General features: G+C 40.4%; 3 protein-coding genes across 14 annotated transcripts in view; all 3 read right to left on the bottom strand.

The window, feature by feature from the left end:
* LOC307031523 (protocadherin alpha-8-like) overlaps positions 1 to 20,605 on the bottom strand; it is a 96,091-nt gene that overhangs the window by 28,918 nt on the left and 46,568 nt on the right. Inside the window, exon 1 of one of the 6 annotated variants that reach the window (XM_079668710.1) lies at positions 17,275 to 19,799. The exons of the other annotated variants lie outside the window; for them this stretch is intronic. Coding sequence (XP_079524836.1) covers positions 17,275 to 19,650 — 2,376 coding nt within the window. The 5' untranslated portion in view covers positions 19,651 to 19,799. Of the gene's footprint in view, positions 1 to 17,274; positions 19,800 to 20,605 lie in introns of those variants that run through there. 6 annotated transcript variants of the gene reach the window in all.
* LOC307031494 (protocadherin alpha-C2-like) overlaps positions 1 to 20,605 on the bottom strand; it is a gene marked incomplete at its 5' end in the record, with an annotated part of 199,614 nt that overhangs the window by 175,073 nt on the left and 3,936 nt on the right. For 2 of the 7 annotated variants that reach the window (XM_079668650.1, XM_079668637.1), the window contains one exon: positions 490 to 2,850. The exons of 1 other annotated variant lie outside the window; for it this stretch is intronic. In XM_079668650.1, the coding sequence (XP_079524776.1) occupies positions 490 to 2,850 (2,361 nt within the window). Of the gene's footprint in view, positions 1 to 489; positions 2,851 to 3,684; positions 6,154 to 7,030; positions 9,546 to 13,965; positions 16,447 to 20,605 lie in introns of those variants that run through there. 4 more of the 7 variants (XM_079668638.1, XM_079668631.1, XM_079668648.1 and 1 more) reach the window with 4 other exon arrangements.
* LOC307031528 (protocadherin alpha-3-like) lies at positions 10,679 to 13,107 on the bottom strand (the record flags this gene model as incomplete). Its single annotated transcript, XM_079668720.1, has 1 exon — positions 10,679 to 13,107. Exon 1 carries the CDS (start codon positions 13,049 to 13,051, stop codon positions 10,679 to 10,681), a length of 2,373 nt encoding a protein of 790 aa, XP_079524846.1. The 5' UTR covers positions 13,052 to 13,107.

Genomic DNA, 20,605 nt, shown 5'->3' with positions numbered 1-20,605 from the left:
AACAGGTATCAGAGCAGCAGAGTAAAACTTTAAAGCACCGTGGACAGCAGAGAGGCAGTTATGATTCGTCCAGTCATATTTGTAAATGTAAAATATATTGAAGAAGCCTTGCAACCTCGAATCACACATTAGTCCAAGTGAAGGTAATGTTCTTTGAAGCATCAACGTAGCCTATGTTGTAGTATGTGTTTGTCAGAATATGGAAAAAAGCAGGAGACTACAAACTGACAAACAGAGGAGTAAGCATATCTCACCCCATAATGACACTTGTTGATAACAGCTTTTCACTTCCGGTTAAACAATTAAATAAAAATTGCAGCTGAAGACTCAAATATACAAAAAAAATATCCTTCTACTCTCTACTACTTCTACTTATATACCTATCAAACTGTACAAGTGCTGTATTTAATTTAGAGTTTTTCAATTACGAATTAACAAACAACGCTGCCAGTAGAAACATGCCACGGTTTTTGCCAATATGTGTCTTACCTCTGTGGATGTCCCCCTCCTGTCAGGGAGCACTAGTGTGTTGGCATGGCTGCCCGGGACTATAGTAGATCCTATACTCATTCTGGGTCCAACTAACATGTACCGCTTGTCTCCAGATCTGTACTGGATGCTGTGACACAGTGTCCCATCATAGTTAGTCTCTTGTAGATATTTAGAAGTATAGTCTGTGGATTTAGAGCACTGCATTGCAATCAGCACGATGATGCTGATGAGAAAAAGTGTTGAGACTGAGCCCAAAGTTATCATCAGGTAAAAAGTCACATTATTATCCTCATCGTCCTTTGTTGCACTTTTAACATCAGCAGCAGCAAAAGCCTCTCTGGGCTCCACAAGTTTAACAACCACAGTAGCTGTTGCTGACAGGGAAACGTTGCCATTGTCTTTCACCAGTATGAGCAGTTTATGCTCTGCCTTGTCTGTCTCTGTGAATGAGCGAAGTGTTCTGATCTGTCCTGTATAGCGGTCCAAACCAAAGAGACTGTGGGCAGTAACTTCCTGCAGTGAGAACAGTAACCAGCCGTTATATCCTATATCAGCGTCATAGGCTCTGACTTTAGTCACCAAGTGTCCTGCGTTCACATTACGGGGAATCTCCTCCACACCTTCAGCAGAACCGTTAGAGCTGACCGGATACAGGATGAATGGAGCGTTGTCGTTCTGATCCAGAATGAACACGTGCACTGTGACGTTGCTGCTTAGTGACGGAGTTCCAGAATCTGTGGCGACAACTTGGAACTGGAACGTTTTCAGAGTCTCAAAGTCAAAGCTTATTAGCGCCGAAATATCTCCAGTTTCAGTATTTATATTTAGAAATGAGGTAAATAACTGCTCTGCCCCTCTGTCTCTTACTATGTAATATGAAATGAGAGCATTATTACCGTCATCTTCATCACTGGCTGTCACGGATAAAACAGACCCTCCTGGGTTGTTGTTCTCAGTTATGTAGAAGGTATATGGGTTCTTTGTAAACACTGGGCTGTTGTCATTTACATCTGACACAACAATGTTTATATTTTTTTCCGATGATAAGGATGGTTCCCCTGTGTCTTTACATACAATTTTAACGTTATATCTCGATTCCTTCTCTCGATCCAAAAGCATTTTTGTTACAAGTGAATACATGTTGTTTTGTAAAGATGGAGTGAGCATAACAGGAAGATCTTGGCTAATATAGCACTTCACTTTCCCGTTGAGACCAGAGTCCGAATCTTTAACACTTATCAAGGCTACTGTTGTTCCTGGTTTTGAATCTTCAGGTAGATCACGCGAAAAAGATGTCACTTCCATCTCTGGTGCATTGTCGTTTAAGTCCACAATATTTATAATAACGCTTTTGTCTGTAGAAAGTGTAGCTGCACCTTTGTCGGATGCCTGAATATCAATCTCATATCTGCTACATTCTTCATAATCTATGGCCCCTGACACAGAAATAACTCCAGTCATATCATTCAAATCAAAACGTGCACGTGCCAGTGCATCCACGTCTTTTCCAAATGAATATATAACTTCACCATTTAAACCTTCATCCAAATCTGTTGCATTAACTTGAATCACATTTTTTCCTAGAGGAGAATTTTCTTTAAGCTGAGCAGTGTATGACTCCTTGGTGAAAACGGGGGGGTTATCATTGACATCGGACACATGAACAATTATTGTCATGTTTCCGGATCGCGGAGGTTTACCTCCATCAATGGCTGTCAGAAGTAACGTATGGGTCTTGACAGACTCTCTATCAAGTGCTTTTTGAAGAATCAAACCAGGTGTTTTGCGGTCCTCACCACGATCTTTCACTTCCAAACCAAAATATTCGTTCTGACTCAATTTATACTGCTGAACGGATAATGAACCACTATCAGCATCACGAGCAGCTTGTAACTGAAATCTTGCTCCAGGTAATGCAGATTCAGAAATCTCTATCTTATTTTCATGTTCGGGAAAGCATGGCGAGTGGTCGTTTACATCCATAATCTCCACTGCAACATAGTGCACCTCCAGTGGGTTTTCTAGCATGGTTTTTAAGTCGATTACACAAACCTTGCTACGGCCGCACACTTCCTCTCTGTCAATGATTTGGTTTACATACAAGATACCATCGTCTTGATTCACTCGAAAAGGAGGCTCCGTGGAGCCGTAGACAATACGGTACCCCCTCTCTTTCAGTGTGCTCTTGTCAACACCTAAATCCTTGGCTATATTTCCCACTGCTGTTCCTATTTTCACTTCCTCGGAGATGGAATATCGAAATTGTCCTGACGCTCCGCTCCAAAACGTAACCAAAACCGTCATGAAAGCAAGCCACTTTGTCCGCTCTCTCCATGTGTGGCGTCGTCTTTGTTCCATCATAAATGAAAAATGTTAACATAAAAACAGCTTTCTAAGAGCTTCACTTGTATTCTGACATATAATCCGTTCTTAACACCTTTTGTTATAATCCAATCGTTCTCCAGCAGAGCATCAGACTATTTTAATGCTGAATTGAGAATTCAACCCGTCAAGTATACAGGTCTGTCGATGACGGCTTTAGAAAGGGGAAGGGGGTGTGTCTAGTGGCTATGACGAAAACATAGTAAATCATTATTTGTTATTATACTGACACCAAGTGATCGAGAATCACACTGCAGTACTTCATTTGTTAACAACAAAATGTATTTAAAGGAAGATTTTACACGAAAAATAAATGTCCCTAACAATGAAGACTAGAGGCAGCATTTCCCCTCTTCTAAAGGACAGAGAAGGCAAAGAGGCCCCCTTCATTAGAGAGTAGGAGCCCACGGAGACATAACCCATTTAACATTATTCCATCGAATACTACCTTGAGACGAATTTGATCATTTATTTCAGCAGCGCGGACAGCAATAACTTGCACCCAACATATTTGACTCACAAAACAGGACGATGAGCAAGATTGTCATTTTAACAATATTTTGATAACAGGGCTCTCTTCCAATTTCCCCTAAGAGTGTTTGCCATGAAAAAGTAGCCTTCTGTGTAAACAATTACATTATACAAGAATATGCCAAGACTACAAATAATGTAGCATTAACATATATAAATAATTGTAGATACACACACTTCGAGAGCATATCATTATATAAAAAAGTATACATTGTGTGTTATTCCAACACAATCAGGCTCAACGTCGTAAATGAGCGAGAGTAAAACTTTAAATCTTACCTCTGTAGATGTTCCCCTCCTGTCAGGAAGCACTAGTGTGTTGGCATGGCTGCCCGGGACTATAGTAGATCCTATACTCATTCTGGGTCCAACTAACATGTAGCGCTTGTCTCCAGATCTGTACTGGATGCTGTGACACAGTGTCCCATCATAGTTAGTCTCTTGTAGATATTTAGAAGTATAGTCTGTGGACTTAGAGCACTGCATTGCAATCAGCACGATGATACTGATGAGAAAAAGTGTTGAGACTGAGCCCAAAGTTATCATCAGGTAAAAAGTCACATTATTATCCTCATCATCCTTTGTTGCACTTTTAACATCAGCAACAGCAAAAGCTTCTCTGGGCTCAGCAAGTTTAACAACCACAGTAGCTGTTGCTGACAGGGAAACGTTGCCATTGTCTTTCACCAGTATGAGCAGTTTATGCTCAGCCTCGTCTGTCTCTGTGAATGAGCGAAGTGTTCTGATCTGTCCTGTATAGCGGTCCAAACCAAAGAGACTGTGGGCAGTAACTTCCTGCAGTGAGAACAGTAACCAGCCGTTATATCCTATATCAGCGTCATAGGCTCTGACTTTAGTCACCAAGTGTCCTGCGTTCACATTGCGGGGAATCTCCTCCACACCTTCAGCGGAACCGTTAGAGCTGACCGGATACAGGATGACTGGAGCGTTGTCGTTCTGATCCAGAATGAACACGTGCACTGTGACGTTGCTGCTTAGTGACGGAGTTCCAGAATCTGAGGCGACAACTTGGAACTGGAACGTTTTCAGAGTCTCAAAGTCAAAGCTTTTTAGCGCCAAAATATCTCCAGTTTCAGAGTTGATATTTAAAAATGAAGTCATTTTTTTTCCTTCTCTGCCATCTCTGAGAATATGATAAGTTATTAGTGCATTATCGTTCTCATCACGATCAAGAGCTTTAACAGAAAACACAGAGGTACCTGGCTCATTAGCTTCAGTGATATAGAAAGTATATGGACTCAATGAAAACTCTGGACTGTTGTCATTCACATCTGAAACCTGAACATGTATTGTGTTCTCAGATGATAATGGAGGTTCACCAGCATCTTTTGCAGTTATTGTCAGGACATATTGTGACTGTTTCTCTCTATCCAGGGGGGATTTGGTCACTAATGAAAACATGTTGTCTTGTAATGATGGAGTTAAAGCAAAAGGAGCATCCTCACCTATGGAGCAAATCACTTTTCCATTGAGACCAGAGTCCAAGTCATTTACACTGATAAGGGCTACCGTAGTTCCAGGTCTTGAATCTTCAGGGATAGAGTTTGAAAAGGAGGTAACTTCAATCTCAGGTGCGTTATCATTAATGTCTTCTATCTTTATGACGACACTTTTTTGTGTAGCCAGTGGAGCAGGACCTTTATCTGTTGCTTGAACTTCAATTTCATATCGGTCCTTATCCTCGTAGTTTATTAAACCTTTAACAATTATCTCCCCTGTTGATTGGTTGATTTCAAATAGCTTAAAGAATTTACGATTTACGCTGTTGCTAAACGAGTAAACTATTTCTCCATTTAGTCCTTCATCCAGATCTGTCGCATTCACCTGTAAGATTGTTGTGCCTATTGGAGTATTTTCCTCAAGCATTACTGAGTTTAAGTCTTTAGAGAATACAGGCGCATTATCATTTACATCTAAAACTTTTACTAGAATATTCATAGTACCAGATTTCGGAGGTTTTCCTCCATCTAGTGCAGTCAGCATTAATGACTGTCTTGCGGAAACCTCTCTATCTAAAGATTTTTGCACAATTAATACAGGTATTTTTCCATCTTCACCATGGTCTTTAACCTCTAAACGAAAGTGGCCATTGTGGCTGAGTTTATACTGCTGAACAGTGAAGGGACCACCGTCTGGATCTCGTGCAGCTTGTAGTGGAAATCTTGCACCGGGTAAGACTGACTCAAAGATCTCTAACGTTTTCTCTTCGTCTGGGAAACTGGGAGAATGGTCATTTATATCCATCACCTCCACTCCAACATAGTGCACCTCCAAGGGATTTTCTAGCACAGTTTTCAGATTTATTAAACACGTACTGCTTCGCTCGCACACCCCTTCTCTGTCAATCTTCCGGCTCACATACAGGACACCATCGTTCTGATTCACATGGAAAAGCGGATCCGCATTACTGGAAACAATCCGATACTTCCTGTATTTCAGTGTGCTTTTATCTAAACCCAGATCTTTAGCTATATTTCCAACCACAGTTCCTTCGTTAACTTCCTCCGAGATTGAATATCGTAATTGTGCCGATGTTGCGCTCCACAAAAGCACAGCAACCACGCAGCCGATCCACCGTCTACTCGCCATTCTTGCCACGCATCCTCTTTGTTCCATGATTAAAAACAAAAACGGTAAGGATTCCTCTCAGGGCAAGTAACTGTCTTGTAAAAATATAGATCAACACATCCGGGTATGCAAATATTCACTCCGTTAAAAACATGTTAACACACGGGGCAATGTGTATAAATGCGGCAGCCAGCCGCCAAGCAGAATTGCAGTATCGAACTGAGAGCACTAAAAAGAGGTGGATCAAACGCCCAGTAACGACAAGTTAAAACGCTATTTTTCTGACACACTGACACCATGCGATATGCTTGCTCACTACAAGGAAATCAACGTTTATGTACATTTTGTGATAGCGAAATGAAAACATGTGTTTATAATGATTTACTTTACCTTGAGTAGTGTTTACTTGGTTACATCACATAATGCGATGCCTTAACCAGATTTAACAATAACCACATTCATTCCTCTAAAACAAATGGATGATGCAAATTATGTTTAAAAAATGTTTGATATATCTATACCCAATTTAAAGTTGGTTTGACATTTTGCACAGTGTATTAGCGGGTATCAGAGCAGCAGAGTAAAACTTTAAAGCAACGTGGACAGCAGAGAGACGATTCGTCCAGTCATATGTGTAAATGTACAATACATTGAAGAGGTCTTGCAACCTCGAATCACACATTAGTCCAAGTGAAGGTAATGTTCTTTGAAGCATCAACGTAGCCTATGTTGTAGTATCAGAATATGGAAAAAAGCAGGAGACTACAAAATGACAAACACAGGAGTATAAGCATATCTCACCCCATAATGACACTTGTTGATAACAGCATTTCACTTCAGGTTAAACAGTTTAATAAAAATTGCAGCTGAAGACTCAAATATACAAAACAAATATCCTTCTACTCTCTACTACTTCTACTTATATGCCTATCAAACTGTACAAGTGCTGTATTTAATTTAGAGTTTTTCAATTACGAATTAACGAACAACGCTGCCAGTAGAATCATGCCACGGTTTTTGCAAATCATTTTCTTACCTCTGTGGATGTCCCCCTCCTGTTGGGGAGCACTAGTGTGTTGGCATGGCTGCCCGGGACTATAGTAGATCCTATACTCATTCTGGGTCCAACTAACATGTAGCGCTTGTCTCCAGATCTGTACTGGATGCTGTGACACAGTGTCCCATCATAGTTAGTCTCTTGTAGATATTTAGAAGTATAGTCTGTGGACTTAGAGCACTGCATTGCAATCAGAACGATGATACTGATGAGAAAAAGTGTTGAGACTGTGCCCAAAGTTATCATCAGGTAAAAAGTCACATTATTATCCTCATCGTCCTTTGTTGCACTTTGAACATCAGCTGCGGCAAAGGCCTCTCTGGGCTCCACAAGTTTAACAACCACAGTAGCTGTTGCTGACAGGGAAACGTTGCCATTGTCTTTCACCAGTATGAGCAGTTTATGCTCAGCCTCGTCCGTCTCTGTGAATGAGCGAAGTGTTCTGATCTGTCCTGTATAGCGGTCCAAACCAAAGAGACTGTGGGCAGTAACTTCCTGCAGTGAGAACAGTAACCAGCCGTTATATCCTATATCAGCGTCATAGGCTCTGACTTTAGTCACCAAGTGTCCTGCGTTCACATTGCGGGGAATCTCCTCCACACCTTCAGCAGAACCGTTAGAGCTGACCGGATACAGGATGACTGGAGCGTTGTCGTTCTGATCCAGAATGAACACGTGCACTGTGACGTTGCTGCTTAGTGACGGAGTTCCAGAATCTGTGGCGACAACTTGGAACTGGAACGTTTTCAGAGTCTCGAAGTCAAAGCTTTTTAGCCCCAAAATATCTCCAGTTTCTGAGTTGATGTTGAGAAATGAGGTCAATTTATTTCCTTCACTGCCATCTCTGAGAATATGATAAGTTATTAGTGCATTATCGTTCTCATCACGATCAAAAGCTTTAACAGAAAACACAGAGGTACCTGGCTCATTAGCTTCAGTGATATAGAAAGTATATGGACTCAGTGAAAACTCTGGACTGTTGTCATTCACATCTGAAACCACTACATGTATTGTCTTCTCAGATGATAATGGAGGTTGACCAGCATCTTTTGCAGTTACTGTCAGGACATATTGTGACTGTTTCTCTCTATCCAGGTGGAATTTGGTCACTAATGAAAACATGTTGTCTTGTAAAGATGGTATTAAAGCAAAAGGAACATCCTCACCTATGGAGCAAATCACTTTTCCATTGAGACCAGAGTCCAAATCATTTACACTGATAAGGGCTATTGTTGTTCCAGGTCTTGAATCTTCAGGGATAGAGTTTGAAAATGAAGTAACTTCAATCTCAGGTGCATTATCATTAATGTCTACTATTTTAATATTGACACTTTTTTCTGTAGCCAGTGGAGCAATACCTTTATCTGTTGCTTGAATTTCAATCTCATAAATGTCTTTCTCCTCGTAGTCTATTAAACTTTTCACAGTTATTTCACCTGTTGATGGATTGATATCAAATATTTTTAACAACCTTCTGTTTATACTATTAGTAAATGAATAAACTACTTCCCCGTTTGGCCCTTCGTCTAAATCAGTTGCATTGACTTGTATGACTGTTGTACCTATTGGAGCATTTTCATCGATCATCACAGAATAAACTTCTTTGTAGAAAACAGGTGCATTATCATTAACATCTAGAACATTCACTACAATATTCATAGTTCCAGATTTCGGAGGTTTCCCTCCATCCAGTGCAGTCAGTAGTAATGAATGGCTTCCTTTAGTTTCTCTGTCTAAAGATTTCTGAATAACCAATATTGGTATTTTACCATCGGCTCCTTTATCCTTAATTTCCAAACGGAAATGATCGTTGTCATTAAGCTTATAGTGTTGCACGGAGAAAGGCCCACTGTCTGGATCTCTCGAGGCTTTAAGCTGAATACGCACTCCCGGTATTACAGACTCGGAAATCTCCAACGTAGTTTCTTGCTCTGGGAAACTAGGAAAATGATCATTTATATCCAGCACTTCCACACCAACGTAATGTACTTCCAGAGGGTTTTCCAGCACGGTTTTCAGATTCATTAAACACGTACTGCTCTGCGCGCACACCTCCTCTCTGTCAATCTTCCGGCTCACATACAGGACACCATCGTTTTGATTAACATGGAAAAGCGGATCCGCATTACTGGAAACAATCCGATACTTCCTGTCTTTCAGTGTCCTTTTGTCTAATCCCAGATCTTTTGCTATATTTCCCACCGCAGTTCCTTCGTTAACTTCCTCCGAGATTGAATATCGTATTTGCGCTGAAGCCACGCTCCACAAAAGCACAGCAACCACGCAGCCGAGCAAACATCCTTGCGCCCTCCGCATCCCGCATCTTCTTTGTTCCATGGTTAAACTCGAAATCATCAGTCATCCATTACAATCTGTATAGTTTTGCTGTGAAGACGAAATCCTGCAATTTCTTACATGTATATATTGACGTGTTAATGCACTTCATATATATACAGAAATTGCGCTAAACCGATCATGTATGAAGCCAAGAGCAGATAAATGGTCCTGTCAGTATCGAAGTAAAATGTTGTCAGGAGGAGGAACCAAACTGCAATGACGACAATCTCGTGCACTGCTGATTTCTAACTTTCCACTGACACCATGCGACCCCTTTTCTCACTGCAGAAATGTGAATCATATAATAAACACTTTGGTTAATGGTGTGTTATTTTTAAACATATCAAAGTTATTCAATACTAAAAGAGAGAAGGTGGCTGCTGAGTCAATAAACATCGACTAAATAAACTATACTTCAGCTTCAAGCAGCAAGGACAACGATCTCATTGCTATTCAGTTCGGCAAACACTTTGGATTAGGATATTTGTGTGTACTGTCCTATTGTACTTGCATACATACGGAATGCTGTAGTTTATTTTTTGGCAGCATGTGTTGATCATGACCAAGTTTATGTTGTCTTTGCGACATAAGTCAGATTTAATTTGCTCGCCCGCAATGTTTAATTATCAAGCCATTCTTTAAATAAAACAAGGTTGATATAAGGTACAATAAGACAAGCTACAAAGTCAACGTCATGCAAAAGCCAAAACAAAATAAAAAGAGATCACAATCATCATCCATATCATTGCCAAGATAATGCAGAATGCCAAGCCGGGCTTGAAATCAGAAATATTTTTGATAGAGTTGATAAAGGTAATGACAACGTGATTGACAACGATCATTTAAAAAAAAGAAAATATATATCCTTATTCAAGTTCACTTAATTTACCCCTATGATTATGTCCAAAAAAGTACATAATTATTGCGAACTGCAACCAGTGATGACAACAAACAGCACTACATGTGTTAGCATCATGGACAGAGACACTTCCTCCTGCATTTAGAGGCGTAGGAATAAATTACCCTGGCCTAATCGTTATGAAAAACTGCAGTGACTCATACATCACCAACTATTCAACAACAAGGATGAAGTATGAAAAAACAAATGATTTCAGCCAGATAAAACGAAGATGCTGCCTCAAGAGCAGATCCTATATCCTACACAAAACTTTATAGTGTAAATGTAAGAGATGATCCAATGTAATTTGAAGTCAACATGTTAAGTATGAGCAAATAATTACCATCACATTGACATTGCTACATGAAAGGACAGGAAGCTGGAATATGTATTTATCTTACCTCTGTAGATGTCCCCCTCCTGTCAGGGAGCACCAGTGTGTTGGCATGGCTGCCCGGGACTATAGTAGATCCTATACTCATTCTGGGTCCAACTAACATGTAGCGCTTGTCTCCAGATCTGTACTGGATGCTGTGACACAGTGTCCCATCATAGTTAGTCTCTTGTAGATATTTAGAAGTATAGTCTGTGGACTTAGAGCACTGCATTGCAATCAGCACGATGATACTGATGAGAAAAAGTGTTGAGACTGAGCCCAAAGTTATCATCAGGTAAAAAGTCACATTATTATCCTCATCGTCCTTTGTTGCACTTTTAACATCAGCAGCAGCAAAAGCCTCTCTGGGCTCCACAAGTTTAACAATCACAGTAGCTGTTGCTGACAGGGAAACGTTGCCATTGTCTTTCACCAGTATGAGCAGTTTATGCTCAGCCTCGTCTGTCTCTGTGAATGAGCGAAGTGTTCTGATCTGTCCTGTATAGCGGTCCAAACCAAAGAGACTGTGGGCAGTAACTTCCTGCAGTGAGAACAATAGCCAGCCGTTATATCCTATATCAGCGTCATAGGCTCTGACTTTAGTCACCAAGTGTCCTGCGTTCACATTGCGGGGAATCTCCTCTACACCTTCAGCAGAACCGTTAGAGCTGACCGGATACAGGATGACTGGAGCGTTGTCGTTCTGATCCAGAATGAACACGTGCACTGTGACGTTGCGGCTTAGTGACGGAGTTCCAGAATCTGTGGCGACAACTTGGAACTGGAACGTTTTCAGAGTCTCAAAGTCAAAGCTTTTTAGCGCTGAAATCTGTCCGTTATCTGAATTTACACTGAGAAACATTGCCAGTTCGTTTCCTCTCGCTATTTGATAAGAAAGTACTGCGTTTTCATTTACATCTTTGTCCGTTGCACCTACAGAGAATATCGACCCTCCAGCAACGTTATTTTCTGAAACGTAAAACTGTAATGTATTTTGAGAGAATAATGGTATGTTGTCGTTTACATCTGATATCTGAATGTTGAGGATTTTGAAAGTAGATAAGAGACGTTCCCCACAATCGGTGGCTTTTATTGTTATTTCGTAATGCGACACCTGCTCTCGGTCTAAAAATCCTTTGGTGACAACTGAATAAATGTTTTCTTTATAAGAGGGCTTTAACTCGAAAGGAACGTCTGAAGTTATGCTTGATATTATTTTCCCATTGACACCGGAGTCCTTATCTGTCAAACTAATAAGGGAAATAACTGTGCCAGGCTTTGAGTCTTCCGACACAGTATTAGACAGTGACGTGACTTCTATTTCTGGTGGATTATCATTTACGTCTTTTACTTTTATAATGACTCTACAGCGGCTTGTTAATGGAGGCGTTCCTTTATCAGATGCTTGAACATCGATTTTGTAAATCTCCGTTTCTTCAAAATCCACCGCACCTTTCAATTTAATTTCTCCACTTACTCTATTCAATTCAAATATGTCATAAACTTTTCGCGCTAAAGTTTTGCTGAGAGTAAACTCTATTTCTCCATTATTCCCTTCATCTGTATCTGTTGCATTCACTCTTGTCACAATAGTACCGACTGGAACGTTCTCATATATTTCTACTTGATAGGTATCCTGACTAAACACTGGACGGTTATCGTTAGTGTCAAGAACAATTATAGAAACATTTAGTGTGCCTGATCTTTGAGGTTTACCGCCATCAACTGCTGTTACAAAAAGCACATGTTTGCTCTTTTGTTCTCTGTCTAATGACTTCTTTAGCACTAAATACGGCGTTTTATCCTCATCGCTTTGACTAACATCTATTTCAAAGTGATCGTTTGACGTTAATGTATATGTGCGGATGGAGTTAATTCCAGCATCAGGATCACGGGCCGCGTGCAGATCGAAACGGGTTCCCGGAGATGTATGTTCTGCTATTTTAAATTGCTGTTCCTTTTCAGAAAAACTAGGAGAGTGATCATTTATATCAGTAATTTCTATAACAACATGGTGCATTTCCAAAGGGTTTTCAACAAGGATCTTCAACTCCATTGTGCATACACCACTCCCCTGACACAGCTCCTCTCGGTCGATCTTTTTAAGAATCTGTAACGCACCACTGTTCGGGTTTACCTCGAAAAAAGCATCTTTAGATCCAGACACAACTCGAAATCTTCGATCAATCAAATAGGTTTTATCCAGACCAAGATCCTTCGCAACATTTCCAACAGAAGTCCCTTCTTTCATCTCCTCTGGAATAGAGTACCTCAATTCAGCCAAAGCATGTTTCCCAAAAATCAGCAATAGAGATAAATAAAAATGAAACCAACGACTGTCACTTGAGCGATGTCGTCGTGGACTCCCCATCATTATCCGACAGCACATACACACAGAAGCCTGTTTCTGCAGCGATTTAACGTGACTATCCAATCAGCTTAGCATCGCATGTTTAGAAAACTCACAGTACCGTCTCATCCAGCTTGCACCCTTACATCTGATGTATCCTCTGCTGTGAGGTACCATACAAAAGCCTTCTTAGGGGAGGGACAACGTCCTTTGTGGCCTTGTTGGAGTAACAGTGACACCAACAGGGCAACGTTTCAAATTCGTTCAAAAACACACTAGAATGTACGAAATGCTCAGAAAATCCAAGTACAAGTTTTTTTTTCCCCATCCGCACACGAGAAATAACGGTATGAATTGGTGTTTAATAATTGCTCTTATTGTTGCTTGAAAACAGTAACGTCAATGTATTTCAGAACTACAGGCTTATCCCCAATATTTGTCTCTTTAATTAATATTTCTTTTTCTAGAATGATTATGAAGACTACCCATCCAAATAACTTAACGCATATCAGTGTAGGTAAGTCTTTTTTTATATTTGTAATATATTTATGTTTGATCTGTTATAGCTCCTTTCACACATTTTCCCAAAATAAAGTTGCAATTTATGACCCCATTTAGATTTTATTATAAAACATTTTGTCATGTTCATTGTACTCGTGAGAGTGTATAGTGTTTTATAATTAATTGTATCCTTTTCATCACTACTGTAAAGTGTCTGAGCACCTGAAAAAGCACTTTGAAATCAAATGTATTATTATTATTATAACTATTATTATTATTATTAGTAGTAGTAGTAGTATTTGTGTGTATAAAACAATATACAGATGAGCAAGAGAGAATATTGCACCAAATAGAAACTTTTGCAAACAGAAGTTGGAAGCTCAGTCTCAATTGGATGAAATCTAAAAACACATCTATTATTTTAGAAATGATTACATTTTTTAAAGTCTTACCTCTGTAGATGTTCCCCTCCTGTCAGGGAGCACTAAAGTGTTGGCATGGCTGCCCGGGACAATAGTAGATCCTATACTCATTCTGGGTCCAACTAACATGTAGCGCTTGTCTCCAGATCTGTACTGGATGCTGTGACACAGTGTCCCATCATAGTTAGTCTCTTGTAGATATTTAGAAGTATAGTCTGTGGATTTAGAGCACTGCATTGCAATCAGCACGATGATACTGATGAGAAAAAGTGTTGAGACTGAGCCCAAAGTTATCATCAGGTAAAAAGTCACATTATTATCCTCATTGTCCTTTGTTGCACTTTTAACATCAGCAGCAGCAAAAGCCTCTCTGGGCTCCACAAGTTTAACAACCACAGTAGCTGTTGCTGACAGGGAAACGTTGCCATTGTCTTTCACCAGTATGAGCAGTTTATGCTCAGCCTCGTCTGTCTCTGTGAATGAGCGAAGTGTTCTGATCTGTCCTGTATAGCGGTCCAAACCAAAGAGACTGTGGGCAGTAACTTCCTGCAGTGAGAACAGTAACCAGCCGTTATATCCTATATCAGCGTCATAGGCTCTGACTTTAGTCACCAAGTGTCCTGCGTTCACATTGCGGGGAATCTCCTCCACACCTTCAGCAGAACCGTTAGAGCTGACCGGATACAGGATGACTGGAGCGTTGTCGTTCTGATCCAGAATGAACACGTGCACTGTGACGTTGTTGCTTAGTGACGGAGCTCCAGAATCTGTGGCGACAACTTGGAACTGGAACGTTTTCAGAGTCTCAAAGTCAAAGCTTTTTAGCGCCAAAATGTCTCCAGTTTCAGAGTTGATATTTAGGAATGAGGTCAATTTATTTCCTTCACTGCCTTCTCTGAGAATATGATAAGTTATTAGTGCATTATCGTTCTCATCACGATCAAAAGCTTTAACAGAAAACACAGAGGTACCTGGCTCATTAGCTTCAGTGATATAGAAAGTATATGGACTCAGTGAAAACTCTGGACTGTTGTCATTCACATCTGAAACCACTACATGTATTGTCTTCGCAGATGATAATGGAGGTTCACCAGCATCTTTTGCAGTTATTGTCAGGACATATTGTGACTGTTTCTCTCTATCCAGAGGGGATTTGGTCACTAATGAAAACATTTTGTCTTGTAAGGATGGAGTTAAAGCAAAAGGAGCATCCTCAACTATGGAGCAAATCACTTTTCCATTGAGACCAGAGTCCAAGTCATTTACACTGATAAGGGCTACTGTAGTTCCAAGTCTTGAATCTTCAGGGATAGAGTTTGAAAATGATGTAACCTCAATCTCAGGAGCATTATCATTTATGTCAACTATCTTAATGATGACGCTTTTGTCAGTTGTAAACGGAACAAGACCTTTATCTGATGCCTCAATTTCAATTTCATATCTGTCTTTTTCTTCATAATTTATTAAACCTTTAACCGTTATCTCGCCTGTTAATGTATTGATATTAAATATGTTTAATATTTTTTGATCAATGCTGTTGGTAAATGAGTAAACTACGTCTCCATTTGTTCCTTCATCTAAATCAGTTGCATTCACTTGTATGACTGTTGTGCCTAATGGAGCATTTTCATTGAGCATCACAGAATAACCTTCTCGAGAAAAAACGGGCGCATTATCATTAACATCTAGAACATTTACTACAATATTCACAGTGCCAGATTTTGGAGGTTTACCCCCGTCCATTGCAGTCAACACAAATGAATGACTTCCTGATGTTTCTCTGTCTAAAGATTTCTGAATAACCAATATTGGTATTTTACCATCGGCTCCTTTATCCTTAACTTCCAAACGGAGGTGATCGTTGGGACTGAGTTTATATTGCTGCACGGAGAAATGTCCACTGTCTGGATCCCGTGAAGGTTTTAACTGAAATCGTGTTCCGGGCAACACGGACTCAAAAATGTCTAAAACTTTCTCATTTTGCGGGAAAATAGGATAATTGTCATTTATATCCAGCACTTCCACTCCAACATAATGCACCTCCAGTGGATTTTCAAGTACAGTTTTAAGATTCATTAAACACGTACTGCTCTGCGCGCACACCTCCTCTCTGTCAATCTTCCGGCTCACATACAGGACACCATCGTTTTGATTCACATGGAAAAGCGGATCCGCATTACTGGAAACAATCCGATACTTCCTGTCTTTCAGTGTGCTTTTGTCTAATCCCAGATCTTTTGCTATATTTCCAACTACAGTTCCTTCGTTAACTTCCTCCGAGATTGAATATCGTATTTGCGCTAAGGCCGCGCTCCACAAAAGCACAGCCACCACGCAGCCGAACAAACCTCCTCGCGCCCTCGGCATTTCGCATCTTCTTTGTTCCATGGTTAAACCCGAAATTCTCAGTAATCCATCACATCGACAATAACTGCGTTACAATTCCGATGTAAGCGCATCCGTTTATTGAAGCATGTATCCTCTGTTTACACCCACAGACAGGGCAGCACAAAGATCATGTCCGAAAGCAGCAGTAAGAGTAGAAATGACCGTGTGAATATCGCACCGAGGATAACATGAGGTGAAACCACAATGCGCTGACGACATGCAATGCTTTCTTTCCCCATTACACTGACACCATGCGATCTAGGGTCTCACTGCAGGAAATGTTATGCCTTAGCAGCATTCAAGCTAAACCGTATATGCTGTGACCTTTTTAAAATACAGCACATTTAATTATTTGGAAGCACTTAACACTAGTTTGGGGAATGGAAGTACACAGGGAGACTGCTCACTTAAACACAAAACCTTCTTAAGATCTAGCATCATGGAGAGCGATTGCCCTTTACTTGGCATATGATCTACATATGGTGAAAGTATTACTGTAAATCATGGCTTATTGTAAACCAGGAAAATAAATAATGACAAACTCTGAAATACATTTTGACAGTTGCAGCTTTTATAAATTATATCTGCTCCAAATGATGTTCAAAAGCAAAAACTGATCATTCATAAAGAATGCACATTTTTAAGGAACTTTTTCTAAATTCGACAATGATGTTTCCACTATCTAACTGCTTGCATTAATTGTGTCAACTTGACAGTGCCCTGATAATATACTTGCTGATTAACAGTGTTTGGAAAACATATAATGGTGAAAACCACCCCGATAGCATTGTTGAAGTATGGGGGGGAAATGTAGTTATTATTTGTGCATGTGAAAGTTTTGCTAGGCGGATTGATTATACATTTAAAAATAGGTTATTTCTGCTCAATGATTAAATATGATTAAAACTTTTTTGGAGGGAATAAAAAACAGCTTTTTTAGATGTGTCTTACCTCTGTAGATGTTCCCCTCCTGTCGGGGAGCACCAGTGTGTTGGCATGGCTGCCCGGGACAATAGTAGATCCTATACTCATTCTGGGTCCAACTAACATGTAGCGCTTGTCTCCAGATCTGTACTGGATGCTGTGACACAGTGTCCCATCATAGTTAGTCTCTTGTAGATATTTAGAAGTATAGTCTGTGGATTTAGAGCACTGCATTGCAATCAGCACAATGATACTGATGAGAAAAAGTGTTGAGACTGAGCCCAAAGTTATCATCAGGTAAAAAGTCACATTATTATCCTCATCATCCTTTGTTGCACTTTTAACATCAGCAGCAGCAAAAGCCTCTCTGGGCTCCACAAGTTTAACAACCACAGTAGCTGTTGCTGACAGGGAAACGTTGCCATTGTCTTTCACCAGTATGAGCAGTTTATGCTCAGCCTCGTCTGTCTCTGTGAATGAGCGAAGTGTTCTGATCTGTCCTGTATAGCGGTCCAAACCAAAGAGACTGTGGGCAGTAACTTCCTGCAGTGAGAACAGTAACCAGCCGTTATATCCTATATCAGCGTCATAGGCTCTGACTTTAGTCACCAAGTGTCCTGCGTTCACATTGCGGGGAATCTCCTCCACACCTTCAGCAGAACCGTTAGAGCTGACCGGATACAGGATGACTGGAGCGTTGTCGTTCTGATCCAGAATGAACACGTGCACTGTGACGTTGCTGCTTAGTGACGGAGTTCCAGAATCTGTGGCGACAACTTGAAACTGGTACGTTTTCAGAGTCTCAAAGTCAAAGCTTTTTAGCGCCAAAACATCTCCAGTTTCAGAGTTAATGTTGAGAAATGAGGTCAATTTATTTCCTTCACTGCCATCTCTGAGAATATGATAGGTTATTCGTGCATTATCGTTCTCATCACGATCAAGAGCTTTAACAGAAAACACAGAGGTACCTGGCTCATTAGCTTCAGTGATATAGAAAGTATATGGACTCAGTGAAAACTCTGGACTGTTGTCATTCACATCTGAAACCACTACATGTATTGTCTTCTCAGATGATAATGGAGGTTCTCCACCATCTTTTGCAGTTATTGTCAGGACATATTGTGACTGTTTCTCTCTATCCAGGGGGGATTTGGTCACTAATGAAAACATGTTATCTTTTGAGGATGGGGATAAAGTAAATGGTACATCCTTATTTACAGCGCAAAACACTTTTCCATTGAGACCAGAGTCCAAGTCATTTACACTGATAAGGGCTACTGTAGTTCCAGGTCTTGAATCTTCAGGGATAGAGTTTGAAAATGAGGTAACTTCAATCTCAGGTGCATTATCATTAACATCTACTATCTTAATGATGACACTTTTGTCTGTTATAAAAGGAGCAAGGCCTTTATCTGATGCCTCAATTTCAATTTCATATCTGTCTTTCTCCTCATAATCTATTAATCCTTTTACCTTTATATCGCCTGTTAAAGCATTGATATCAAAAAGGTTTACAATATTTAGATTCATACTGTTGCTGAATGAGTAAACTACATCTCCGTTGGGTCCTTCATCCAAATCAGTTGCATTCACTTGTATGACTGTTGTGCCTACCAGAGCATTTTCAATGAGCATCACAGAATAAACATCTTTAGAGAAAACAGGCGCATTATCATTGACATCTAGAACATTCACTACAATATTCATGGTGCCAGATTTTGGAGGTTTTCCTCCATCCATAGCAGTCAACAATAATGAGTGGCTCTTTGCCCTTTCCCTATCCAAGGATTTTTGTACAACCAATATTGGTAATTTACCATCTTCTCCCTTATCCTTAACTTCCAAACGGAAGTGATCGTTTTGGCTGAGTTTATATTGCTGCACGGAGAAATGTCCACTGTCTGGATCCCGTGAAGGTTTTAGTTGAAACCGTGCTCCGGGCAACACAGACTCAGATATTTCCAACCGTTTCTCTTTTTCTGAAAAACTAGGAGAATGGTCGTTTATATCCATCACCTCAACTCCAACATAATGCACCTCCAGAGGGTTTTCCAGCACAGTTTTGAGATTCATTAAACACGTACTGCTCTGCGCGCACACCTCCTCTCTGTCAATCTTCCGGCTCACATGGAGGACACCATCGTTTTGATTCACATGGAAAAGCGGATCGGCATTACTGGAAACAATCCGATACTTCCTGTCTTTCAGTGTGCTTTTATCTAATCCCAGATCTTTTGCTATATTTCCAACCACAGTTCCTTCGTTAACTTCCTCCGAGATTGAATATCTTATTTGCGCTGAGGCCGCGCTCCACAAAAGCACAGCAACCACGAAGCTGAGAAACCATCCTCGCGCCCTCGGCATCTTGCATGTTCTTTGTTCCATGATTAAACCCGAAATCATCAGTAATCCATTACAAACAAAGCTCTGTTGTGAAGTCAAAATCCAGTGCTTTCTTACATGTATATTGACCTGTTAATTCACTTCCTGTATTTCCAGAAAATTCGCTGAACCGATCAAGTATCAAGGCATGAGCAGAAAAACGGTCCTGCCAGTATCGAAGTAAAATGTTTTGAAGAGGAGGAACCAAACTGCTATGACGAGAGGCTCGTGTACTGCTGAATTTTTACTTTTCACTGACACCATGCGACCCCTTTTCTCACTGCAGAAATGTGAGGCATTTAATAAACATTATGGTCAATGGTATGTTATCTTTAGTTATAGCGTATTATACTGTGTTGAAAGAGAGAAGGAGAATGCCCGGACTTTAAACATTGACTAAAATAACTCTTTCCGCTCCCAGCACCAAGGACAGCGACCTAAATACAGCTCGATAAAAAAAATGTTTCACCGTTGTTTTGTATTATCAAGCCATTTGATGAAAAAAGACGGTTGATATAGGGAAAAAATAGACGGCTTACGGTAGCAGGAACACTGGGTTCAGGTAACTGTCCCACACTCATCTGTACGCCCTGAACTCACCATCACCTAAAGTAGGTCAACTCCTCCCCCAGAGCCAACCCCTAATTAACTCAGGGGTATTTAATGCACCTGTGTCATCATGGCAGCCTTTGTTGCGTTTGTTCTCTGCCTGTTGCCACCTTAAGCCTTAAGGGTAGGTAAATTGTCACATACGATGTCATGTTTGATCAACAGCTTAATATTACTCATGTGCATCTTATATTAGCACTGAACTACATTGATTTGTGTTAGCCTATCAGCTTGTATCCTGGTCCACCTGGTGTTCCTTTAGCCAAATGTGATGCCTGAAGTCCTGTTAACCTGGAGGGATGTGTGTTGGTCCTTAGTACTTTAGTATTAATCATACTGAATAGTGGTAAGTTTACAATTACCTAAG

The sequence above is a fragment of the Notothenia rossii genome (assembly GCF_949606895.1).
Source record: "Notothenia rossii genome assembly, chromosome: 3".
NCBI classification, from domain to species: domain Eukaryota; kingdom Metazoa; phylum Chordata; class Actinopteri; order Perciformes; family Nototheniidae; genus Notothenia; species Notothenia rossii.
This window is presented reverse-complemented; position numbering and strand designations above follow the sequence as displayed.